This window comes from Equus caballus, chromosome 13 (genome assembly GCF_041296265.1).
Source record: "Equus caballus isolate H_3958 breed thoroughbred chromosome 13, TB-T2T, whole genome shotgun sequence".
Taxonomy (NCBI): domain Eukaryota; kingdom Metazoa; phylum Chordata; class Mammalia; order Perissodactyla; family Equidae; genus Equus; species Equus caballus.
This window is the reverse complement of record NC_091696.1, coordinates 3422126-3449149: the sequence shown is the minus strand read 5'-3', so window position 1 is coordinate 3449149 and position 27024 is coordinate 3422126. Positions and strand designations below refer to the sequence as shown.

Here is a 27024-nt window from a genome sequence, read left to right as displayed (position 1 = left end):
TGAGGCCAGGCATGTATCCATTCTGGCTGCCTAGTTGCTTTGCCGGCCCTGGAAGCATTCGTCTGCGGGCCTGGTGCCTGCATTGACCCCATGGACATCCACCTTGGCAGGATGGCCACACGGCCTTGGCAGGGTCAGCGGGGGTCAGTGGCACTGGGTTTGGAAGCCTGTTCCACCCACATGACCAGGCTCAGAGAACTGGCAGGACCTCCGATGCCACCGGAGGAGAGAGACACTCAGGAGGCATCCACAGGCGTCGGGAGGGCAGGAAAGGCTGAGGCGGCAAGAAGCGACAAGCTAACCTGGTTTCTCTGAGAACTCTGGGCCTGAAACTCCATTAGTGAAGAGCCTGGGAAATGGTTCCCTGCCTGGGAAGGTGGGGGCCAGCGGGATGATGACACGACTTCATCTTCCTGGGATGAACGATGCCCCTGCCCCGGGGTCTCCCAGGAGGCAGGGCTTTCATTTCAGACTTCCAGGGGCTGGCGGCCTTCTCAAATAGAAGACCTCTACGCTGCCTTCTAAGAAGGTGATTGCTGATTGTCTGCAGGGCTAGGACAAATGGATTGGGTCACCTAAGGTCACACTTCCCTGCCTTCCACTCTGGGCCCCATCTCCTTTTTAAAGATTTGAATGGGTGCCAAATCACTAGCAAGCCCAGGTGGGCTCCGTTTGGCTGCACTGCCATTGCTCCCTGCAGCCCCAGTGTGTCACTGCCTGAGGCATCGCTTGCTCTCAAACACCTGTACCTTGCAAAGCCTCGTTCCTCCCTCTAAAATGCACCTCCCCCTTCTGCTCCTTCCCTACACAGCTGGCAAACTCCTCCAGAATCTGGAGAGCATCTGGGCCTTTGGGAAGCCGCCATGAACAACACCCTCCTCGCCCCCCTCCTCCCGCAGCCAGGCTGCCAGGATGCGACGTCTAATTCTGCGCTCTCATGGCATCTTCTGCTACCTGTGACACAGTGCTGATCATATGTGTCAAAGCAGCCACTTAAAAACATGACTTTCATACAAATACACAGTGCGTGTCAAAGATTTATTTTGCTCGTTAATGAGGGAATCAGCAGGGTGGTAAAAACTGGTTTAAGGAGAATGCCAGAGTCAGAGTATGTGGAGTCAATGAAAGAAAGAAGGCTGCGATAAGATTGCAAAGTTAGAAATAAAACCGGTCATAAGAGCCACGTGACTGTAATCTCTGGGTCTGCACCTTTAAATCTTCTACACATTGGCATCTAACTTTACAGGGTCTGGGCCAAATCGGAAAGAGGAAGTCAAACACAATTATAGTCCTTATGGCAGATGAGCCTTAGGAAGACTTATTAAACAAGGCCCTAGTACTGGAGTTAGCAAACTATGGCCCATGGGCCACATCTGGCCCACCTCTTGTTTTTGTAAATAAAGTTTTATTGGAACATGGCCGCGCTCCTTGGCTTGTGTATTGCCAATGGCTACTTGGCTGCTCCCACAGCAGAGCCGCGTAGTTGCAGCAGAGACCGTCTGGCCTGAAAGCCTAAAGAATTTACCATCTGGCCCTTTACAGAAAAAAATTCGCCAACTGCTGCTCGAATGTTCCACAAAAAGGCATGCAGTGCTCCCTCTGCCTCCTTTCCGAGGGGGCTTGCCATGCTTGTTGTCACTTTTGTCTGCATGGCCGACCCTCATTGCCGACTCATTGCCGACTGGGTCTGACTCCCAGCGTCTCCCCCAGGGTCCCGCCTGACCTCGGGGGCCCAATCTGTGGGTTTAACACATGAATGGATATACAAATGAACATGTGTACGATTTCAGAATCAGTATTAAAAATGGGTTGTCTGGCCCTGAGCTACAAAAGCAAATTATTACCCAAAACGTAATTTTACTTACAGAACTCTAGGGGAGGAAACTTAAGTTTCTATAATAAATTCAAATTTCAACTTCATTTTGATTTAAAGAGACCAAGATTTTTTTTAGTGAGGAATGGAAGTCCTTTAATACTTGCTGGGCTTCTCTGCTCCCTAGTTAGATTTCCAGACCATCACCACAGAGTGTTCTAGCTAACGATGCGCTGGACACAGAGCATGGCAGAACTCTGAAGATGAAACAAATCATAGCTCCACAGGGAAGCTGGGATTTTGACGGGCTTTTTTTCCCCTTCTTCTTTTAAAGCTAACAAACAGGACTTTACAATACTTATTACAGAAGCAGAAACGCGACAACTTCAAGTCCCGCTCAGCAGGGGTTGGTCGTTAGGACCCATAAGGAGCATGCTGTCCCTCTGGTAACTCAGGGAGCTGCTGCCCTGCCTCTTCCAGCGGAGGCTCTGGCCATGTGCCTGCCTCCACGGCTGGCCCGTATTTGACACCAGCTTTGGCCAGGAGGCTGGCCCCTTTGGACACGTGAGCCCATTAATACATGGGGATCCCAGACCCCACCTCCAAGTGGGTTTATCTATCAAAACTGAGTTGTCTGCCTTGGGAAAGCCTCTGAGGTCAGCAGGGCCTCTGAGGGGTCAGGTGGAAACCAGCCTGCCGGGGCAGGACCTCCAATGCCCCCACGGAGGCCTTGATGGCCGGGACAAGCGCGGCACCCCAGAGGCCAGGAGATCAATGGTGACTCAGAGGACAATCATTAACCTCATCCAGAAGGTAACTGCAGCTGGAGGGGAGTGTAGGAAACTGCAGCTGTGCTGGGGAGAGGAGGAGGAGCAGGAGGGCGGGAGGAAACAGCTCTCCTTTCATCCAGAGCTAAGGCGAGGAAAAAGACACTCCAAGAATTCACTCCATGGAAACCCGCCAAGCAAGTGCACCCTGCTTGGCTGAAACTCTGGTGTCAGCAGGAAAACTTGCACATCAAGCAACTTCCAGTTACCGAGTCCTCCTTGTTCGGAGTGGCCTTCCTCGGCGCCCGAGCCAAATGAAGCCTCGCAGCGAGACAGCTGGAGGGCGCAGAGGAAGCAGACAGATGGGGCGTCTCCACATTGTGCTGCTGGCAAATCACCGCACAACCAGGAAGGGGCTCAGGCCTGAGCGAGGCTGTCCCGACCCTGAGACGCACTGGGACGATGTGCAACTCTAATGAGATGTTAAGGGGATTCTGCCTAGCGCTGGACTGGTCTTAGCTGGGGAGGAGGTTTCATGCTTTGAAACAGCTGGAAGCCGGACTCTCTGGCCCTCCCTCCTGTGCGCCCAACTAGCTAGTTGGTTATTTGCTTATTTACTTTTTTAACTATTTAGCATTCTTTCTATCTTCAGAAGCGGGAGCACTGTGGAATGACCGCTTGAGTCTTCCATCACGTTCCTTCCGTCTCAAACGCTGCTTTTTGGGTATCTCTGACACCAGGTCCACTTGGGCCCCTCTGGCTTTCTAGATGCCTCTTCTCTTGTTCCTCCTTTACCCCTAACAACCCCAAAAGGCAGTCCCTCCCCAGGTCTGTCCTGGCCCTCCTCCTTTCTCCCTGTCAGCAATGGTCTCCTTCCTCCTGGCATTTCGTGTCCCTCCACAAGGACGTCTCAGGCCCCGTGCGTGGCCTTCATTCCTACCGAGCGCCGGGTGGACGTTTCTAAGTTCTGGACATCTCTGAGCTAGCACCTCAAACCCTACAGGCTGACAGCAGAACCGGTTCTCTTCCTCCCATATGTACCCGCCTTGGACGGCCATATTTGTGGTCATGGCACCATGGTCCTCTGTCACCGAGGATGGAGAACAGGAGCCATTTCCCCTGCCACTTCTCCCTGACTCTGCCCAGTGTGGGAGCCCCCAGTCTCTCTTATGTTTGCTTGATTTCAATGCCGGGACCCTGGCATAGAAGCGCCTGCCCTCTTGCTTGAACTATTGGTAGTCTAGCCCAGCGAATTAAAAGAAAGGAGTACAATCTCTCATAAAAGCCTCTCCATGCGAAAACAAAGCAAACGGCCAGGGCTGCCCGGGCACTTGCCCTCGGGTCCGCGTGGTGGCCTCTGGCCTATGGAGCCAGCTTCTCCGACGAGCAGTTTGAAAACCACAGGTCTAACGACGCCCCTGACATGTATCTCCTCGAGGGACTCCCTTCCCAGGCCAGGCACCCTGCAAAGTCCATGATGATAATGTCCCCGAAGCACAAAGCTCAGAATGTTCTGGGCCTAAGTTGTAGCCACCAAGTGAGACATTAGGCGTGGATGAACTTGAAGGTCACCCAGTTCAACTAGCACGTGGCTTTAGCCCTCGGACCCACACTCCATCTAACGGCCTTCCCGTCCACAAACGCGAGCCCAGCCTCGTTCTCCGGCCTGCTCCGTGGCCTCGTCCTACCCAGTCTCCCCTGTCTTATCACCCCCGTGCTCCTCAGCTTTTCCTACTTCATTCCTCCATTGTATCCCCCCGAAATATCCTTCTAGAAATGAGTTTTTCCATGAAGTCCTCCCCTCCCATGAAGAGGCTTCTCTCGGAGACCATCTGTGGGCCATGACTGTCCCTGCCTGGGGCGTCCCTGGGCACCAAGCCTGCCCTCCCCTAGTCGTGGGCCCGCTGCGCCCAGCCCCGAGCCCCGCTCCCAGACAAGATGGGGACAGGACTCGGGAAGAGTCTCAGCCCTCCTCCCCAGTCACCAGCTCCTGCTCATCTCTAAAGCGAGGGTGGCCTCCTCCACGTCTGTCACGGACGTTGAGGTGTATGGCGTTTGTGTCTGTCCCTTCTCCCCCACGGATACGACCCCTCTTGGGACAAATGGGAATGCCCGCAGCTCCCTGTGCCCCATGACGGGATTCTGTGCCCCTTTCTGAGATCCTGAGATGCCCATGAGGACACGGAGGGAGTGTGAGGGGAGAGTATGGAAAGGCACTGGGGCGTGACACTGGCCGGCCACCTGCTTGCGTGCAGCTGGGCGCCTCAGCCTTAGCATCTCCAGAGTGAGGACAGTGATTGCCCCCAAGGCTCATCAGGAATCTCTGATGACGGGACAAGGTGTGTGAAGTGCCCAGAACACACTGGCACATGGCACCATGCTCGGAGACCCAGAGAGGCAGTTCCTTACGGACAGCTTTAGACGGAAACAAACAAGCCCTTCACACTGGCTCCAGCTTCCCCTTTGGGTCTCGTCTCCCATCGCGTCCTGCTCACACACACCTGATTATGCAGCCACTCTGCTTTCCCCACGCGTGTGTGAGCCACATTCTAGTTTCTGTATCTGATGCCCTGACCTGTGGGGCCCTGCTCAGCCTGCAGGGACTGCCCCTCCCAGGGTCAGCCGAGTCCTAAAAGAGGCAAACCACTCGCCTATGAGCGCACCTTTCATGTGCAAACCAGCCAACCAGAGCCCACGCCCCACCCTCCTCCATGGGGCCCCCACACTCAGGCCCTCATCACCCAGGCCAGGTACCAGACAACTGGGGACAGCCTCCACGCCCCAGAGCCCACTGGAATTATCCAGACCAGCCAGTCCTAAGCCTGCCCACCCTGCCCCACCTTCCTCCCAGGGAAACCCCAATAAAGGCTCCTGCCCACAGCTCCCCCATCCCTCTGCCTCCTGACTGGCCCTGGTGCTCCCCACGTGGCCCTGCACAGCATCGCGTGCCCCCTCCTCTTGGGACCTGTGACAAAGAAACTATCTTTTCAATGAGTCATCTCTTTATCTGCTCGCCTCACCAGCCCTGAATAAAAATAAAGTTTACATTTTAAAACAATAGGTGCCATGCAATTTCCTAACTCCAAGCCTTTCATTTTGATATTCCCTCTGCTTGGAACGCCCTCCTCCCCATCAAAATATTGTTCACTCTTCATGGCCCAACTTAAACTTCACCTTCTGGGTGGAGCCTTCCTTGATTATCCTAGTCAGTGACTCATTTGCTTTTCTATACTCTTTTTTTTTTTCGCTGAGGAAGATTTGCTCTGAGCTAACAACTGTGCCAATCTTCCTCTGTTTTGTGTATGGGTTGTTGCCATACCATGGACGCTAACAAGTGGTGTAGGTCTGTGCTTAGAACCGAACGTGGACCTCCAAAGCAGAGCACGCCAAACTTAACCACTAGGCCATGGGGCCAGCCCCTCTGTACTCTCTTAGCAATCACTTTTTATAACAAGTCTCATCTGTATCAAACAGATTATATCCCAATTGTCCCTCCAAACTTCCCCCCCAAATTGTGAGTTTCCAGAGGTGGGGACTAAAAGTGTTCCATCTCTATAAGCTAGCAGGTAGCATGAGACTTGAAACCTATAAGCCAGTAGGTGCTTCATAAATGTTTGCTGGACGAATGGATGACTGAATGAAACAAGTATGAAACCTAGTGACCGGAAAAATGAAAGATAGCGGCAAACTGAAAAATCCAACAAGAGAACTAGGATGAAAGAATTTGAGCAGCCCTCAAAAAGAACAGGAAAATAGGACTCTTGTAAAATTTAATTTGGTTCGACGGTTGTGATTTACATATACGTTGACCTCTACATCTTGAAAACGACACTTGTAGTAAAATGCTTCCCTCGGTCCTACTTGAGTTGTCACTTATGCTGCCGTATTTTCTTCTCCTGTGGTATTTTTTTAAAGTCCCATAATAGAACCTAAAAGGATCTGAGTGGCTAATGAACAGGAAGACCACTTCAAACCATTCATCTTGTACAGATTTCCTACGCTGGTCGAGAAAGAAAAGAGGAGAGTCATTGTAGAGGTACCATTACAGACAATCAAGCCAACAGTAAACATTTTGAAATATCTGCATGTTTGTTTCATTGTCACCTGTCACCACAGTGTCTAAACCCCTAGGTAAAGGCATCACCCCAGAGCAAAGATGAAGCCCGCCTCAGCAAATTGACCCAGATGACCAAGCCAGTAGGGGCGGCGACAGCCATCCTATGCATACGTGACAGACTACTCAGAAATAATGTCACTCTTTTTCTTCCTATTATGAAAAAGAAATTTGACTACAGTCAAGGCTTATTACAATTGAAATGCTGACAGGTACTCATCCAAAGGGCCAAAATAGCCCTGACATCCTTCCATGAGGGCAGGAGGAGATAGAATTAGTGACTAGAAATCCCCAGCTCCAGATCTTGAAGCGATGAGATAACAAACATCTGGCCTATGATCCCACCGGAGACAGAACACTCTAGAATTTCTTTCCACCGTCAGAGGTAATAGGTAACCAGCTGGACAGTTAAGTAAACAAAGGACGTGCTTTTAAAGGATGGGAACTCTCTACTGGGAAAAGGAGACCAGGGCTAGCTTCATTTGACATTTTTCCAGCTGTGGGATTTTTTTGGTTCTGTGTGAATAAATTCGAGAACCACCAACTTGACTCTCACCTGATACGCTGGGTGCCCGAGCCAGGCTGGAGCTGACACCCCCATCTCACCGGAGACCCAGCCCCCCAGCTCTCCGACCACAGACGGTGCACGGGAACTTCGGCCCCTCCTGTCCTGAGCGTCAGGGGGACGCCGACCTAGCCTGGCCCTCGGCCTGGGCCTGCTCCGGCCGCCTGCTTGACCTTCCAGGTCTCAGCCTTCCGCCATCTTCACGGGTCTCTCCCAGGAATGCAGTCTTTCCTCTGAAACCGCAGTATCTCAAGCAGCCTTCTTTGAGGCCAAACGTTTGCCTTGACTTTATTATTTTTATTATGAGCTTCCATTTATTAAATGCTTAATATGTGTGAGCCCCATGCCATAGCTTTCAATGCATTGTTATTCTCCAATGTTACGATGAGGATATTGAGGCCAAGAGTGGTCACATTACTTGTCCCCATATGCCTGGTGCCCAGGACCTCGTCTTTACCCCTGAGCCAACTGCCAGTGCTGACGGGTCCTCCTACACCACAACAGCCGCCTGCCTGGAGGACGGCTCATCACCACCATGCCTAACGCTCCACTCTGGTGTCTGCTTTGCTAGTCAGCCTGTCCTTCCCCTGGCCTTGCCTGTGGCCGTACACCTCCTAGCAGGTCCCAGCTGGTCCCATCCTGCAAACAGCGAGGTCCAGTTCAGGATGGAACACTGGAATGACTCAAGGCAAAGCTGGGGATCTGAGTGTCTTATTCCAAGGAACCTTAAATATTTCTAAGCCTCAATATTTCCCAATTTGCTCTTTAACACTTTTATGGACTCTTAAAGAGAAAAATTTCACTGAAAATACATACACAGGAAAGTGGACAATTTAGAGCAACATTTTGGGAGAGCTGTTTATTTCATATGCTCACACTCCTATTTTCAAAAGGAAGGCCTTCATAAATAAACCCTCCTCAGAGGCCCACAGCTTTTGCTTTTCCCTCTAAGGCGGTGACATTTGCCACGAGCTCTTGGCGCCTTGTTTCCTCTATGAGTCTCTCTTTCCTACTCGTAGAGGCAGGGGCTGCCTTTTCTTCCTCCTCGAGTCCTCAGAGGTTAGCACAGGACTGGAACCACAGGTGCTCGGCACACAGGGAATGGGTGAAAACGTGGAAGGGAAGCCAGTTCAGATGAAGGCAGGGGAGCTCCCACGCTGGAATTCTTAGGCAACATATTAGGATTTAAAACCCCGGGCAGCTTAGGCACAGAGGGAAACACCCGGGTCGCCTGGGCTTCAACTGTGACAAGAGAAAATAGATCCACTCATCTGCCAAGACAACATTTTCCTGAGGACTCCCCGCTAGGAGAAATGCACTGGGAGAGGCCTTGGGTCAAGGGCAGGTTAGGGAGACAGAAGCCCCACACATCCCGTGAGCTGTGCTCACAGGCGAGTATGTCAGCACACAGAAAAACGGAACCCAGCCTGGCCTTGCAGGCATTGGCTGTGGTCCGGTGGGCAGTGCGCTTGGGAGAGACAGAACGCTGCTCTGCACCACTGGCTTCTCTGAGGAATGTGTCACTCAAGCTACCATTGCCGTGGGTCCTGAGGGCCACTGCGGGCTTCTGAGAGCGCCTCACCTGTGGGCTCTGGGCCCCAGCACTCAATCTCCACTACTCTTTAGTTACCGAGAGACCAGCACTCACCACCTGGCGCTTTATTTTATTAGCCCATAACACTCTCTAAAACAGTTCCTTTTAAGAAAATGGCTACTATTATGCACAAATAAGCACTAAGTGGGCTTTTTTTTCCTTTCCATTTTCGGAATGGAAACAGTTTTATCTGTACCCAAAGTGTTACCACCAGCATCTTCGTTATGGAAAACCCTGCTCAGAGCAGCCCTTAGAGAAGACTAGGCGTGATTCTGCTGTCAGAGCACAGCGAACGGCTGCCAGCGGCAGGGGTTTCCAGAGGCCGGGAGGTGGTCAGGAGGGGCGAGGAAGACGTGGGACATTTGCAGTTGCCCCTTTTATGGGACGTGGTAAAAACGGGGAGGGATGTACCGCCCATTCTACAGCCAAAACGGACTAATTAAGCGAAACATTACTGAACCAGAAATTCCTACACAAGCTGCTGTTTAAAATTCTAACCCACATCTGAGCATCCGCTTATCACAGGGCTTTCCACGGGCTCCTCCGATGATTAGGATCTTCCATTCCATAATTTGCTGAAGATAACCCCAAGGAATACGACCTTCTTGGTGCACTGTAAAAATGGTCAGAATTTAAAGGAAACTTCTGCAAAGTAGATATGATCGAGAAGTGGATCAAAGAGGGGAAAGTAAGCGCCGTACTCCACTAGGACTTTCAGTGGGCATTGACTCCTCGCACCTGGAAGGCTGCCCGCTGTTCTTTGCCCAACGGTCGTGGTGCCTCAAGATGGGGCCCAGACGCCAGCGCCTTCACGGGCCTCCACAACTGCCTGAATGGATGCCGCCCCGCCTTCCTCAGCATCCTGCCAGCATCCTGAGCCACCCCCGATTCCCTCGCCTCCCTCCCAAGTCTTTCTCCTCTCCGAAATCCAGCCCACAGCCAGGCATACAGCGGGAGGCAACGAGCACCTCTTGGATGAGAGCTGGGTGAGGGAACGCTGGAGGCCCACCCAGCACAGAAAGCCTGGGTTTGGCTTGCCTCCGTTCAAAGGGAGTTAGGAGTGGAATGTTCCAGAAGGCTTCACCTATATCAGTTACAGTCTCAAGGGCTCCACCACTCTGAGTTTAGGAAAGTTGGAGCCTGCCTGGACTAGGGAACCCACTGAGACATTCTTGGAGACATGGCTGGAGTGAATTAAGTGGGGCTTCGTGGAGGGAGGATGAGATAAGATGGGGTGGGGGGCAGTGAGTACAGGTGAAGGCCCCAGGATACAGCCACCCACTGCCCGGAGGGGCTGGCAGGGTTTTCAGGGGAGACTTAATTCGGGAAGTACCTCATGCCTATGGAAAGCACCTTCAATAAGTAAATATAACAAACTATAACACAGACAGGCACTATTACTCCTGTTTTACAGCTAAAGAACCTGAGCGAGATGACTTGCCTGAAGCTACCCAGCTAGGAAGCGACAGAGCCGGGATTCAAGGCCAGTCTGTCTGCCCCAAAGCCCGTGCTCTTTGTTGTCACCTCCCTGGCGGTGTCCTTCTGCACACCATGCGTCCTGGGGGAACTGCCTTTCCTGGGGGGTGAGTCAGAGGACGATCCAGGGAACGTGGTGAAGGCCAGGAAGGTGGCACAGAATGGGGCAGGATGGAGAGATCTCGTGGCCAGAGCCCAGGCACTGGGAGGGAGAAGAGAGGCCGCAGATCCGTTCCTTCCCTGGACGGGGCCACAGGAGTGTTGAGAGATGATGTGGGCGGGTCACAGTATATTCCACCTTGAGTTTGTAGGAAGCTGAACGCTGGCCTTGGAGGGAAGCACCTTCGAAGGCATTTAAAGGGATGCCCATTCATTCATTTTTAAAGGCACACCCTGCTGCAATATGCCTTTGACGTTAGTAGGAACCGGTTGGTTGAAAATAAAAGCAGGATGGGTTTGGCCAAAAAAATGGATATTCATGCTAACCTTTGCCACATGATCATGAGATTTTCTTGGGATAATGTAGTATATGATTGAAAACCAGACCCACTTGTGCAACCAAAAGAGCATGGATTAGTACAACATAAACCAGGGTAGCAGTCTGTTGATGGAGTCAACCCAGATGTTTGAGGAGAAGGGCATCTCTTTCATGTGCCACAAGGAGTCACCAGAGGAGGGCCTGTCAGCTCTGTGCAGAACCAGGGCAGGGCTCCCAATACGCAGAGTGACAAAATGCCCAACACTTATCTTCCAGTCTCCTCTTGACCATTACTATTTCCTAAGGAGCACACGAAAAGTCCTTCCCTTTTGGGGTTTGGAACTAGGTTTCTTTTTAGATGAATGTCTGCTTTCTAGGAACATCGAAACACAAATGGTTCAGATAATGAGTTTTAGAGAACAAAAAATTCCTTTTTAGTTTTGAAATTTCAACCATCTGCACCACTACCAGAACTATTAGATTTGCTGAGTTAATTTTAAAACATCTTAGAAAGAATATTTCTAAGGGACTTCCAGTTCTGGCAAGATGGCAGACTAGATAACCTAAAATGCCTTCCACTCCAGAAGCTAGAGCAGCGCAGGACAGAGTCAAACAGACGTCTTCTTACAGGCCCAGCTGAGCACTCGGGGAGCAAGGTACATACATAACTAGAGGCCAACAGAAATGGGAAGTGGAGCTACAGAGACACCGCTGTGAAATCTCAGCAAGCACCAACTGTGAGAAAAGATGCTAATAATAATCACAACCTTTGGGGGTAAAGAAAGCAAGGTGGAATTGAAATCCTGGACGTAACAAGTATGACTTGATTGGAATCAAGAAATTTTAGAAACTCGTACCACTGGGATGAAGATAGAGATAATGATTAACTTCAGACTTTGATAAGTTAAGTGTGTACGTTAAAATTTCTAGGGCAGCCTTCATCCTTCCTTCCTGAGCAGGATGCAAAGCAGCCCAGTGGGGAGTCAGGACCTGTGCAAAGAAGGTGTCCAAGCAAGGCAGCCCACTCGGCTCGAAGGACTGGCCACATACAGGGAGATTCAGCAAATAAGTAAACAGACTGAGGATGCTGGTGGGCAGAGAAGGGCTGGTTAAATGTGGAAAGGGGGCAGCTTGAATAAACAGACGGCAGCGAATTACATTTTGAGCTGCTGGTGTGAACTAATGCTTTTCAGTATATATAGATGGATATAGAAATAGACGGAAATGTAGACATACGTCATGCAAACATGCCTATCTCCTCGTTCTGTGCACTGAGAGGGCCTGGGAGCAGTGACACCCCAGCAGCAACACACACGTCAGGTGCCCAGATGTTGGTTTCTAAATACCACTCTCCACTGAAAGGACCCAAGATTCCCTGGAGAAACGGCTGGAAAAGAAGACGAAAGAATAAGATGAGCCAAGAACATCTTGTGCCAGAAAGTAAGAAGTGCTCAAAGAGTAATGGGGACATGTGACAAGAACACAGAAGCCAGCTGGAAGGCTTCCTACTGGCCAAATGGAGGAGAATCTGACCATCAAAATAAATAATGATAGCAGTGGATTATAATCTGTTAAATCAAATAGGAATCCATGAGTCCACACTGATAAACAAACAAATGAGAGAATAAATGAGAAGAGAAAGCTTTCCTTTATAGTTAAAGTCCACTCAATAAATGTAGAAGAAAGCATTGAATGAGAAAGGTCACTATTTGGTACCATCGTTGCACTAATTAATTCAGTGGATGACATATCAGTGGGTGACAAACTAGTGAATGTGAGTAGAAAGGGGAATGAGAGTTTCACAAAATCTCAAAGTACCTCCTCCAAAGTACTTACCAATTGAGAAGGAGAGAAAAGTAACTTTACATGGAGAAACCTGGCAGACATCATTCATGTGAGCAAAATTAACTCCATCAATAAAGGGACTTATCAATATCACATTAAACCCCACGGGATGCAGCGGGAAGAACCCAGAATCACTTTTGTGACATTCCAACCAAAAATGCATAACCCAGGTCTAATCATCAAGACAAATCCAAATTGAGGGGTATTCTGGGAAATAAGTGGCCTATAATCTTTGAAATTGTCAAGGTCATGAAAGTCAAAGAATGGCTGAGGAACTAATCCAGGGGGAAGGCGACCTGAGGGATGTGACAACCAGGTGCAACGTGAGGTCCTGGACTGGAGCCTTTTGCGACACAGGATACGCTGGGACAACTGACAAAATCTAGATAGGGTCTTGGGGTGAAGGAGAGTTCCTTGTAGTATTCTTGCAACTTTTCTGTAGTTTTGAACTACTTTTGAGATGAAAGGTAAAAATGAACTTCAGGGACATCTCAAACTCCAGCTAAAGCTTTCAACAAATGACTGAATAGCCAGGCACACAGCAACCTGGGAGCCGAGTACACGGGGAGTTTGCGCCACTGGCCCTGGGGTCCATGCGGTGAGCTCCACTGTACTGGACACTCAAGACAGAGCATGGGGAAAGGCAGGGAGCCTGCCCGCATCATTCTCCTCTGGGGGGCTGGAGCCTCCGGGAGGAGACCCAGGCAGAGGCCTGATCATGAAAGGTCCCACTCTGAGACCCAGTGCACAAGCCCCTGGGGAGGGACTAGCACAGCGGAAGAGGATTAAAAGCTTTTTAATCCACTCTGTCACCCGGGAAGTTATGTACAAACAGGACAATGCACTGGAGACCCCGCCTGGAGACTCTGATTAACTGATCTGAGGTGGGGTCCCTGAGTTGGTGTGTTTTAAAATCTCCCCTCTGGCTAATGCGCAGCCAGGACTGAGAGCTGCTGAGCACAGCAGGAAGATGCCCTCGAGGGTCTCGGGCTGCGCCCTCTAGGTCAGGAGTCAGCAGCTTTGCCTCTCACCTCCGCCCTGAGTGTAATCAAATCTTTGTTTATGAAAATGGGGGTGAAAATAAACTATTGGTCTTAAAAGCCAAACCAACAACCAGAAAAGGCCAAGTTTACTTATGAATACCGATACAAAAATCTTAACTCCAAACCGAACCAAACAAAATAAACATCATGATCAAACTGTTTATCTCAGGAACACTGGAATGGTTGAACATTAGAATACGAATATAAATCATTTACCAACAGGCAAAAGAAGAAAAAACCTGAACAACGCAATAGATGCAAAAAATAGTTTGATAAAATTAAATTTATTTATGATTTTTCAAAATCCTAAAAAAGAAACACCCAACTTATAGCAAACCATGATTAGAAAAGAATTGTCTTACCCCAATATAGGCTAGCCACAAAAAGAAAAACAAAACAAAACAAAACCCAACAAAACCTACCATAAATGTTGTAAATGTCACACTTGATGATAAAACCTTAAAAGAATTTCTTTACAGTTAGCAGTAAAAAAAGATTGTTCTTCTATCACTGCTCCAATTCAATATGATGCAGGAGAATCTAGTCTCCCAATAGGATCACAGAATAGATAAATAAAAAGAAACTCAAAGGAGAAAGAAAGGGTATAAAGATTTCAAAGGAAGAAAGAAAACTGTCACTGTTAACAGATGAGGGGACTTCTTTACAGAAAACTAGGTGAAATTAACAGATTAACCACAGAGTTCTCTGTTCTGGCTGTGGTGCCGTCACCCTGGGCCAATGGCAGCCTAGCGCCATGGTCACAGGCATGGATCCTGGAGCCAGATGGTTCCATGGCTTCACTGTGACCCAAGTGAGTATCTCAGCCCCTGTCGTCTCATCTGTAAGAATGGGTAACAGAGCCACCTCCCAAAATCGTTGAGAGGATTACATGATTTAATGTTTGTAAAAGCACTTAGAGCACATAAGAGTTCATTAAATAAAGAAAAATATTCAAAAATCTATTGTGATCCTATATGCAGCAATGAAGTCAGAAAATGTAATTAAAAATACACATACGTTAATTAGTCCTCATGACCATCTTGCAGAGAGTACTGTGGATGCCATTTTACAGATGAGGAAACTAAGGCTCGCTCAGAAGTTAAGGAATCTGTCCAGGATCACAGAGCTAGGAAAGAGAGCAGGGAGAAGGAGAGGGCGCCAGGGCACCTGGTGCAGAGCCCGTGCTCTTCCTATCACGGCTCTTGAGGCTCACCGATTGCCCCTCACTTTTCCTGCGTTTCTGAGAGCAAAGTGAAGGTAGGATAGCCCAGTGCTTCTGCCAAGCAGAAAACAGCTGACAAAAGTAGATTTAAACAAACGGAAAGGTGTATCATGTTCCTGGATAGGAAGACTCAACAGCGTAGGACATCAACATGGTAAGATATCAACAAGGCTGGGAAAATCCTAAATAAGTCAAGCAGTGTGCATGTGTGTGCTCAGGGTGGGGGTGGGGGTGTTGGGGAGACCTCTCCAGATATTAAAACACATTTTAAAGCCTCTATAATTAAACAATGTAGAATTAGTGCACGAATAGCTGGACTAATAGAACAGAATAAAAAGTTCAGAAATAGACCCAAGCACATGTGGGAATTTAATATTACAAATTAGGAGAAGAAAAAAATGGATTTTTAAACAAATGGCCTTGAGACAATTACATGGTTATTTGCAAAATGATAAAAAATGGATTCATACCTCACTCCATATATAAGGACAAATTCCAAATGGATGGAGATCTAAATGCAAAAATAAAGCCATAAAAGTGGTAATGGAAAGTTGGGTGAATTCCTTTATAACCTGAGAGTGAGGAAAATCTTTCTATCTATGACTCAAATCCAAAAGCCTGCAAGAAAAGATTGATAAATTAGACTCCAATTTCTTTTTGGCGTGGCAAAAAATTATAGATATTGCTGATGGGAATGCAAAATATTGCAACCTGTAGCAGAGGAATTTGGCAATGCCTAGAACATTTACATACACACTCATCATTTGATCCAGCAACCCCGTTCCTAGGCACTTATCCCAAAGATTCAGTGGGAAAAATACCAAATGATTATGCAAAACACTAAAAACAACCTTCAGGTAGAGTAACAACTTCCTCACCACTCCCCAGCCCACCTTGAGATTTCCACACCCTAGTCCCTGGGACCTGTGAGCATGTTACCTTACTTAGCAAAAGGGATTCTGTAGATATGATTGAGGTTAAGTGCCTGAAATAGGGAGATGACCCTAGATGATCGGGGCAGGTCCAATCTATTCACATAAATCCTTAAAAGTGGAAGAGGGAGCCACAAGAGTGGGTCAGAGAGATGAGACGGAAGAAGGAGGGGAAAGTTGAAGCTTGAGAAGGACTTGACCCGCGACTGCTGGCTCTGAAGGTGGAGGAAGGGGGCCAGGGGCCAAGGAATGTGGAGGCTGCTAGAAGCTGGGGATGGTGACAGCCAGCTCGGTTCTACAAGCACAAGGAAGTGAATTGTGCCAACAAGCTGAATGGGCAAGGAAATGGTCTTCCTCTAGAACCTCCAGACAGGAACACAATTCTGCCAATAACTTGATTTTAGCTCCTGAAACCCAGGTTGGACTTCTGCCCGAGCGAGCTGTAGGATAACACATTTGTGTTGTTTAAGCCACTAAGGTTTTGGTCATTTGTCATGGCAGCCACAGAAAACCAAAGCACATCCAGATGAGCATTAGCAGGGGACCAGCTAAATACACAAACCCTGGCACGTGCACACGAGGCAAGACTAGGCAGCTGTGAAAAGGAGTGAGGAAGACCTCCACGCATGGCTCACAGTGCCTTCGGGATGTGCCAGCGATCGAAGAACGCAAGGTGCACAAGCTACGTTCTGCGTGAGAAGGCAGGACACAAACACGTACATTTGCTTATGTTGCAAAAAACAAAAAAGGATAAACCAAAAACCTAATATGGGGCTTTTAGCAAAGAGAGGCAACAGCGTAAAGGGAGGAGATGGGCATGAATGTCTCTAAAACACCTGTTTTTTATAGTTTTGACTTTGCGATATGCAAATGACTTAGATGCTCAAAACTAAATTAAATTTCAAATGTTTTAACAACTTTTTAGAAAGCAAAATGATTTTTAAGGAAAGCAATCACTAAAAATTGAAACAAAAGAACAAAACAAAACCCCTGAAATGAATGAACCTAATTTTGTGTTAAGTTGGTGATAGAACTACACGGAGAAAGGAATTAAAGGACTTTAGAATTCTGTATTTTAACTGTACATCCATAATGTAATACAGTCTAAGGACAAATACTTAAATTGCATTCAGTAGTCCTATTGTTAGTAGTACCATTGAAATTACGATTTTGAAACTCTACACAATAGTAGGATAAAGAAAATAAGTAATCACGTTAATATTTCTAAAAAATACAACTTTAGTGTAAAAAAGGTATTTAAATATAAATTCAAAGTTAAGGAGTCTTAAATTTGAATTGGAAATATCAGTATGAACTCATGATGTTTAAAAAAATGTATATTTCCTCTCTCTGTCCACTGGAAAGGTCTAGAAGCAAGAACTAACCAGTAGCGACGAACACCACTTCCCCTACCCTTAGTGCCCAGATTATGGTCTTCAAATACCATTCGACACTAAATGAAACCAGGTAGGAGTGACTCAGTTTCAGCTTGAATTTGGGGCAGGAATGCACAAGATGATTCTAGGACATTCTGTTGTACCAGAAAACAAGAAAATCATGAAAAATTAGTACCCTTGTGTCAAAATGCCTAGAACGAGAAGAGCTGCCCCTTGGCCAAGAGAGATCAGTTTGAGGTTCAAAAAAGAATAATGACTGTGCGTGATGGAAATACACTGAATATATAAAAAGCCCACGCTTTCATACTGATAGTCGGGGAAAGAGATAGCAGGGGAGAGGGAGGGAGGGAGGGAGGGAAGGAAGGAAGGAAGGAAGGAAGGAAGGAGGGAGGGAGGAAGGAAGGAAGAGAAATCTGCTTAACATTGGGAGTAACTGGAGGACCCATTCCTTACTCTGCAATTTGGGACTTAAAGGAAAAGGACTCAGATTTCGGGATTTATCCCGCGTTCGGTTCCCGTGTTCGCGGTAACGGAACAGCCTGAGGGAGGAGGGGAAGTGCTTCTCTTCAGAGTCCCAGCCACTAAATGAGGAGAGAGTGATAGAGAATTGCCATTTTGAATATCTGAAGAAAATACTTAATTCAGGCAAAGATGGAGACCATTACATAAGAAGCTGATGGGGAAGTGACAACTAGGGGTCAGGCTGCTCTCAATCTCAGCGTCCCTGAGTGGCACAACTGGACATTGTGGATCTTGATGCGCTGCAGTGTGAGGCACACAGTGCCACCTGGGAACTGCTCTCGACGACAACAAAAAAGCAGAATTGGACTCTAATCAAGGTTTTGGAATGAAGTTCCAGTTTACAGGAAAGATGGGGACAGAGGCATGAGTGAAGTGTCGCTGCAAGGAAGGAAAGGGTGCATCTCTAATGCAGGACATTCCACCGGACAAGTGACTGGGCTTTGTCACCAAGGCAATGACAGGAGGAAGAGAGGGGGCTCTAGATGAAAAGAGACTAACCTACGACAGAAGGCAGATGAGTGGTTGCTGGGGACGGGGAGGGGCTGGGAGGAATGACAAAGGGCACAAGCAGACTTTCAGGGGCCATGGGCTGGCTCATTATCTTGATTGTGGCGAGCATTTCACAGGTACCCGCACATGTATATCTAAGTAAAAATTTATCCAATTGTACACTCTAAAAATATCAATTTATTACATGTCAATTATTCCTTATTAAAAATTTTTTTAAATGATTTAAGAGATATGACAACCAAACGCATAGTGTGAACTTTGTGTGTATCTCATTTTCATCAAAACCATAGTAAAAAGATATTTTTGGAAAATATGGGGAAATTTGAAGGTGGACTGATTATTAGATGATATTAAGACATTTTTATTAATTTTATCTGGTGTGATGACGGCATTACAATTTTGAGAGGAGGTACCCATATTCTAACATAATGTTTGCAGAGAAGGAAGGCACACAGACAAGTGCACAGCCACTGGCGCATGTGCAAGACGAAGACAGATAAGCAACCCAGATCCAGACCAAGAAACAACATTCCCGGCATTCCAGAGCCTTCCAGTCTCTCTCCCAGTGGTGACCATGAGACCCAAGGGGAACCAGGACTCTAACACCAAAGATTACTGTTTCTCGTTCTAGAACTTTGTATAAATGGAAGCATATGGTGTATACTCAAATTATGAGTCTGGCTTCTTTTTTTTTTTTTTATTAGGGTATACTTTGTGATAAGGAAGATTGGCCCTGGGCTAACATCTGTTGCCAATCTTCCTCTTTTTCCTCCCCAAAGCCCCATATCCTAGCTGTAAGTCCTTCTGGTTCTTCTACGTGGGATGCTGCCACAGCATGGCTTGATGAGTGGTGCTAGGTCTGCGCCCAGGATCCAAACCAGCGAACCCTGGGCCACCGAAGTGGAGTGCGTGAACTTAACCACTCGGCCACAGGGCCGGCCCTGAGTCTGGCTTCTTTTGCTCAATACTATGTTGTGAAATCATCCATATCTTAGCATGTACATACATTTTAGAGATGTATGCTGAATATTTGGGAGAAAAATGACATGTGGTCTCAGACATGCTTTATAACACTTCAGCAACAATGAAAAGTGGGACTAGACGAATCTAGGTAATGGGTATGTGGGAGTTCGTTATATTATTCTCTTTCCTTCCGGAGTGTTTTAAAAATTTTCCTATTAAAACTATAAAGACATAGCTTGTAGGACAGAGGCACGGGGCACGTGTGATCTGTGCTCACCACCTCCTTTCTTCTTCTTGGGCAAATTCAAAGACACTTCCCAGACTGCCCGTGTTACGTGGGCGCCATGTGACCAAGGTCTGGTAAACGGAATACTGACGGAACTAGTGTAGTCCACGCCCAGGTCTGGCTCTGGAAGCACGACATAAAGCTTTAGAATGGTGAGCCATGGAGATGTTGACAGTTCTGTGTTACTGCAGCCCAGCCTGGACTAATGCCCATCTAAGGCCTGCAGAGCTTGCCTCCTGGGCATTCACCATGCTCAGCTATAACCTAAGCCAGTGACCCCAGGACACATCTTGTGCTTCCGAATTCCTCCGAGTGCTTGCCCTGCTACTTCTGACAGACTCTGAGATGCCCGAATTGGTTTTCACGAGGTATCACAATTTTTCTCTTAGACTTTCTTCTATGTGTCTTAAAGTTCACTTTTATCATTTTGGTTTTCATTTACTGGGGATTTATTTTTTCAGTTTGATGTGAGGTAGGGATATACTGTTACTTTTTCTGAGGAAATAATTGTTCCAGCCCCATTGATTGATCAGCCACAACTACCTGGTTCACACTTTCAGAATCCTGCACAGGTTTCCAGAAACAGTTGTTTAATGAAAGTTTTGAAGACGTATATGGAACTTGTTCCCTGATTTATGGCCAATTTCCAAGAGTGAATTGTCTTACAATAGAGTACAACTACCGTCATGAAAATCACTAGGATTTTACTACAGACAGTAACTATTTTGAAACTTTACTGCCTCCATAATGTGGCTCTTCATCTTTTCCTCTGCTCTTATTAGAACACGGAACTGTGGCTTGCATGGTATCCGCCGGTGCCAGGTGACCCTCTCTCTGCCTCACAGGCCCTCCAGTGACTGGCCAGCACACTTTTGGTCAGACTCAAAGTCCTTTCTAAGGCCTACCCTCTTGGAACCTGTGTGATCTGCCCCCGGGGCTCTTTCCCATGCTCCCTTTCCCCGGCCATCCGGGCCTCCCTGCTGGTCCTCAAATATAATGTGCATGTTTCTTTCCCAGCAACTTGAAGTTCTTTCCCCCAAGAGAGAACTTCTCTCCTTTACAGCAGAAACTTTGTCAGTTTTTTTTTTGAGGAAGATTGGCCCTGAGCTAACATCTGTTGCCAATCTTCCTCTTTTTGCTTGAGGAAGATTGTTGCTAAGCTAACATCTGTGCCAATCTTCCTCTGTTTTATGTGGGATGCCGCCACAGTGTGGCTTGATGAGTGGCGCTAGGCCTGCGCTCGGGATCTGAACCTGTGAACCCCGGGCTGCTGAAGTGGAGTGTGTGACCTTAACCACTACACCACCAGGCTAGCCCCAAAACTATGTCAGTTTTTGTTTACTGTTGTATCCTGCATGTATTCTGTATCCAGAATAGTGCCACGAAATAAGCATGTTGTATAAATATTGTTGAATGAAGGTGTATTCATTCATTCATATGACAGACAAGTTGTACCAAACAATCCTATTAGTATGTTTGGTGGCTAACTGTGATAGAGAATTTAAAAAAAAAAAATCCCAATCAACTATGCTATCAAATTTTGGGTACCTATTCTGAACCACAACTTGAATTTTAACCTATTATCACTTCTAACAACCAATAAGACTCCAGTCTAACACCTGGTTTTCCTGGATCTTTCCACATCCTGTTCCCGGCCTCCCGGCTGTCTCCAGTCTCTGATTCTCCTCCAAACACGACCACCTCCCAAACCACCGCCGAGTCACTCCAGCTATGGATCAATCATCCTGCAAAGGCGTCAATCAGCTGTCTCTCAAATACAGGTCCCAGGGTTACTCTTTGGAAACTCCAACTCTCAGCTTTAATGAGCCGCTTACCTGCCCCTCTATGATCCACCTGGAGATCGACGTCTTCCCATCGTAGCCCGGTCGGAACTGAAGAGTGGCTGAGCGAGGGCTGATGTTGGAAATGACCAGGTTGGATGGGGCACCAGGAAGTTCTAGAGATAAACGAGAGAGCAAAGGTGGAGATTTAAATTCTGTCACAGCTTGGGAAATGCATCAAACACACCAGCAAGTAAACAATTTCAAAATGCCTTTATGCCAAAAAAGGATTTGTTTTCAGAACCATGAACGTGAGAACCAGGGCTTCCCCAGGAACAGGACCGCAGCATGACTCTGACTTTAATAGGGTCGCCCGTTAAGCTCCGAGCCTTCTGATGCGGCATTGGGAGACATAGGAATGAGGCCTCCTCGATGATAAACTCTGAAGGTCAGATCATGTCTTCTTCATCACCATACACAGTAGGAAATTAATAGACACTTGTTGAATGAAGAAAGGATGAATGAATGTTTCTTCCAAGCTCCCAAAAGAGCACAAAGCACTGAGTGTCCATCCTCCCTTTACTAGTGACCATGATGCCCTGGAAAGCAGGACAGGGAGAGGATGGAAGAGCGCACGAGCCGGTGTGTCGCTTCTCGGCAGCGTGACATGGGCAAGTGTGCAGGTCCTGAGCCTTAGGCTCCTTGGGTCTGGTCTCCAAGACAACCACATTCAGGTGAAAGTGGAGACCTCTCCCCCTCTGCCTGCGTTCAGTTGCCCTGGCAACTACAGGAGGAGAAGGTGGGCTGTGCACCAGCCCCATCATCTGAGGTCGCCTGTGGCTTGAGCCTACTCCTCGAATAGGGACACTTTGGTAGGCTGCTCTCCCAAAAGCCTGTCCAAGTGAGAAGTGAAATTCTGTGAGTCCAAAATGAGAGCTCTTACACTCCTGTGCAATGCAAAATACTCTAGAGAAAGATATAGGGATAAAACGAAGGAAACAAAGATGCAACACAAGTAGCAGAAAAGGCCGTCAGACTGCACTGCTTCTGAGAAGAGATTTCCCGACTCGTCTTCGCTCGGGGTATTTAAAACCAGGTCTTGCACAGAGACAATAGAACCACTTTGGTGATCAATGCAGTATTGGCACAGGAAGGGTCTCTAGGAGCTCAAGGGTCCTTTCGGCATCTAGTTTAATGAATTTGAAGCAGAAAATGCTGCCGTTGAGGGACAAGTGACTCTTTTCTTTATATTTCTCAGCTCTCTGGATTCTTAAAATGGTTCTTCAGTCATTAATGGACGTAAACTTCAAGCACAGCAAACAGAATACAGCCCCACAAGTGGTTATTATCATGCGATTTTGCTTCTAGCCACTACTTAGAGCGCTCCGGGATGTCTGAGGATCAGGCTCCAGCTGCATGTGACCTGACCTGTGAGTGAAGCAACAGCACCTCGGCCCTTCCTTCCCATGTAGTCGTCTGAGCTTTATTCAGTACCGCTGGGCCCATCTCCCTTCTCAGATCCCGCTCTGCAGTTCTGGGGCAGGGCCCGCCCATCATGGTAAGGCTGCGGGTGGATGCTTCTGGAGGCCCGCTAGCCCATTTCCCTGCCCCGGTGGACAGTGTCCAAACCATCCCAGGGAAAACCTGGTCACACACATGCATGTGCTCCCAATGTTACCCTCAGTCACTGTACGAAAGCCATTTCTAACAAATAAATAATAGGCCATCATCATCTTCACTAGTTATTAAAGTAGTAACAGTATTTTAAATATGTGCTATGGGAACTAGCTATTTATGTAGAATAAATGAGTCTTCCTGTAAGCCAAAGACATCTTTGTTAAAAGAATAAATTTATTTTGTAAACACCTTTAAAAAAATCCGGATTGCCTCAAAGCGTGATCCTTGCCCTGCTGCATTGGCATCACCTGGGAGCTTGTTCCAGAGGCAAATTCTCCAACGTCACCCCAGACCTACAAATTAGACACTGGGGAGCGGGCCCAGCAATCTGTTTCTAAGGAATCCCCAGTGATTCTGACGCACGTAGAAGTGTCAGAGCCACTGCCTTACTGGGAGGACAATGCCAACTGTCTATGGGTGGACAGCGAGACTTGCTTTGGGACACTGCTGGGCTCAAGGCTCCCCTGCTGGCAGGGCAGGTAGCTAATGGCTTCTAGAAAGTACCCTCTGAGGTCACAGTGCTCCGAGGAGAGGAAACATCCTCCCCCTCCTCCTTCTCTGCCACCACATCTAACTCGGACCGCGGGTATCCCATTGCGTGCAGCCCCTGTGAGGAGAGGTGGGGATGGTGAACACATCTCTTCCGAGGGGATTCTGTTCTTACCGCGTGCATTTTATTTGCTTGGTATTCTCTTCAGATCATGTGTGTCACCCTTCCAAGAAAATGATCAGGTCATGAAAACTGAACTGGATGTGGGGTACATGCTGGTTTCAACCTTTCAGGGCCTTTCAAATGAGGCAGTCACGCTTTTCTTAAAGACCAAAATAAGGCAAACTGACATCTTTTAAATAGCAAGAGCCTGATGGCTTTACTTACAGAACGGAACTGATAGCCTCACAATATTTCCTCACATTCACAGGTATGTGCGAATTCCTTGCAAAAGCAATTTCATTTTAAACATAAACTTTAAAACTGGAGAGAAAAAGTTGAGCAGCAATTTTCCCAAGCTGACATGAGCGTGCTGAACATTCGGGAAGATGACCTGAATCTCAGAAGGACACGAGAGCGCCCACATCGAGGAGCAAACCCCACCACAGCGGTTTGCCTCGCAGGAACACTCTCTCCTCAGGTTCCCTTAAATTTGCCTCTCTCCGTCTCTTTACTTTGCCTTCCCACCTTGTCTATTGTTTTTTCTTAACTCAAATCCAAGTTTTCATTGTTCTATTGAGTGGATAAAGTTCTATGCTTCCTATTCTTCATTTCGATATCATTATTTCCTCTCTCTCTCTCAAATAAATAAATAAAGCCTGCGTTTCCTTCTGTGTGGGCCTTGTTTGTGGTTTCCCTGGAGGGCGGGCCCTCAGTCCCAGCTCCCTCACCACAAGTGCACTCTCGCCAATCCTCACCCCGAAAGAAGAAACGTTAAGCCAGGATCAGAAAACACTGGAAAACAAGGCTGACGTGGGTCATCATCCACTTATCGCTAGACCGTCTTAGCGAAGCTGACACCCCTCTTTGCAAGGCTCCCGGCGGCTTCTGTACAAAAACGCCAGTTGACTCCGAGCGTCAGAAACCCCTCAGGAAGATGCACTAGCAGGGAGACCACAGCACGGTTTTACTGACCTGGGGGCACGCCAGAGGAAATGGTGGACGAAGTCGCCAGGCCAGCCCCCGCTGCAGTGACGGCGGCCACCTCGATGGTGTAGGTGGTGAGAGAGGACAATCCTTTGATTTTATGCTCATGCGTCGTGCTGTTCAGAGTGCGTGTGAGCCGCGAGTCGTTCTTCCCGTACACCTCCCAGGAAATCTGATAGCCTAGAGGGCGAGAACACAGTTAATTCGGGGTCTCCTGACGGCCCAGGGCGGAGGCTGGCTGCCACGCTGCTATCTTTGTAGATTTGAAACAACGGAAAGCTCACCAGATCTGCTGAAGTGTGATGAGAAGCCACTGCCCTACTGAAATGAAACCTAGAGTCGGGCGTGCTTCCTCTGTGTGCCCGGAGAAACCTCTAGGGCACCACCTCTTGGTGCACAGGGGCCGTCTTCCCGTGACAGAGCGAGCTGCCGGGGCACAGCGACCTGGCTGATGTTTCGGTAACCTCAGTACCTGGGGTGTGCATTGAAGAATGATGAATGATGATTGCCAGCCTGCTGGCCTGATTGAACCTTCTCTTGTCAAATTATGGATGCGTTGCATCAAGGTTTCCATTTTTATAAGCTGATATCTTCCTGATACAGTACCCTAAATCAGTAGCTCGCTCCTGGGTTGTAACCAATTTGTGGACATCCTGCGACCTTTTCCTTTACAAAATGACTGACAGGACATGCTTTTATTGTGCAAAGTTCTCTGCTTTAAAACATTTCTCTTTCCGCGAGCGCCTGAGTTTTGCTTCTAGCTCCATCTCCCCTCATTGGACCTCTGGTTTTCCTAGAGAAATTTGATTTCCCCTGTACTCTGTTCAGCCCAGAAGGGTCTCATGATCACTATTTATTCCACCTTGGATTCCATTGTGATTTTGGGCTCAGAGAAAAAAGACCCAGCGAGCTCCTGAATCAGCCCCCTTGGAGGGGAGTTGATGAGATTAGAGAACGCTTAAGAGCGTCTTGTAAGGAGGGAGGCAGTGATGGAAAGAGCTCCCAGGCCCAAAGGCAAAGGGAAAATGCTGGCTCTTCCTTCTTTCCAGTCAATAAACTCGGGGACGCTGCAGCACTAGGAGGGGTCTTAAAGCTCCTTCTCATTCTGATGAAAGCAATAAATATAGCTAGAAACTTGCACTTGCAGGTAAACAGGAATTTAGAGGAGAGCGTCTCAGGACTCTAATATTTTGGAAAAAATAATTAATGTCGGAAGCCACTGCCTGTCTGCTGTCCCACAGCCCTCATATGGTCAGCAATTTCTGTGCCTGGCACCAAGGCTTCCCAGCTGGGGTGGTATGGCCAGGACATCCAGGGAGCAATGGCAAGCAGAGGTGGCCCTGTCACTGGGGCCCCAGCACACATCACAACTCCCACATTACCTTAGCTGCTGACTGCTTGGGGTCGGCTCCTGGCTTCTGGGTCTCTGCCCAGGCCCGTGAGGACAACTGAACCCACCTTTGTCTGCAGGACCCTGCCTGTCAGGCCTTGTCTCTTTCTCCTCCCCCTGGGGCTCGCACAGGCTGACCACTCACCTCTGCCCTTCTCCCACTCCCACCCCTGACTCTGGACCTTAGAATCTCCTCCTTCTCAGGACCCACCTTGATGTCTAGCCTCCTTCATTCTCAGTGGACCAGCACTAACATCATGATGCACTCAAATCCATCAGTTCTCCCCTTTGTGCTAATTCAGAATTTTGGAGTTAACTGTGCAATTTAAAAAAAAGGAAAACCCTTCTGGGCAATGAATGTTAATAACTTCAAATACATAGAGAGTATTTACAATGTCCCTGTGGTGCTCTGAGCATTTCGCACAGACGAGTTCACTTAATCCTCACAACAAAGCTCTGAAGTTGGAGCCATCATCAGCCCCATTTTACAAAGGAGAAAACCAAGGAGCAGAGGTCCATGAACTTGTTAGAAATTGGCAGGGTTTCTAGGGTTTTCCCAGGCTCTTCAGGTCTCCCCAGAGCCTCCTTCCACACCTCCTTCTCTCCGAAGTCCCGATGTGTATGAGTAAACTTGAAAACCATCCCTGACCGTGGTAGGTGATGCCTGATAAGTCTCTAAACAATTTGATACTCAGGGTCTTCCCTGGACGTACAGGAAGAGAAGTCTTTGCTTAATGTCATTGCCTTGTCTGTCAGACAATTTTATTTGTCAAAGCTATTCCTCATCAAAACTTACTAAAATACAGCATCTTGCTCATCATGGCAGCCTGGGGCCCAAACAGCAATTCTGGCATCCTTAGTAGGGCAGCATTGGTAGGATTTATGAGAACCAAAATTGATAATCCAGTATTCCACAATTGTTGTAGGTAACTACAGAGCCTCATCTACTCAGGTGAGGCCCAAGGAAGCAGGAGCAGAAAGGAAGCGCTGGCCCAGACGCATAATAAAAGCCG

At 47.9% G+C, this 27024-nt stretch overlaps 1 protein-coding gene across 4 annotated transcripts in view; it reads right to left on the bottom strand.

Moving 5' to 3' along the window:
• The window catches only part of SDK1 (sidekick cell adhesion molecule 1), an 857904-nt gene that overhangs the window by 127032 nt on the left and 703848 nt on the right, over positions 1 to 27024 (bottom strand). For all 4 annotated transcript variants that reach the window (XM_070231391.1, XM_070231392.1, XM_070231390.1 and 1 more), the window contains exons 21-22: positions 24610 to 24801; positions 21363 to 21484 (exon numbers count right to left, since the gene is read on the bottom strand). In XM_070231391.1, the coding sequence (XP_070087492.1) occupies positions 21363 to 21484; positions 24610 to 24801 (314 nt within the window). The remainder of the gene's footprint in view (positions 1 to 21362; positions 21485 to 24609; positions 24802 to 27024) is intronic.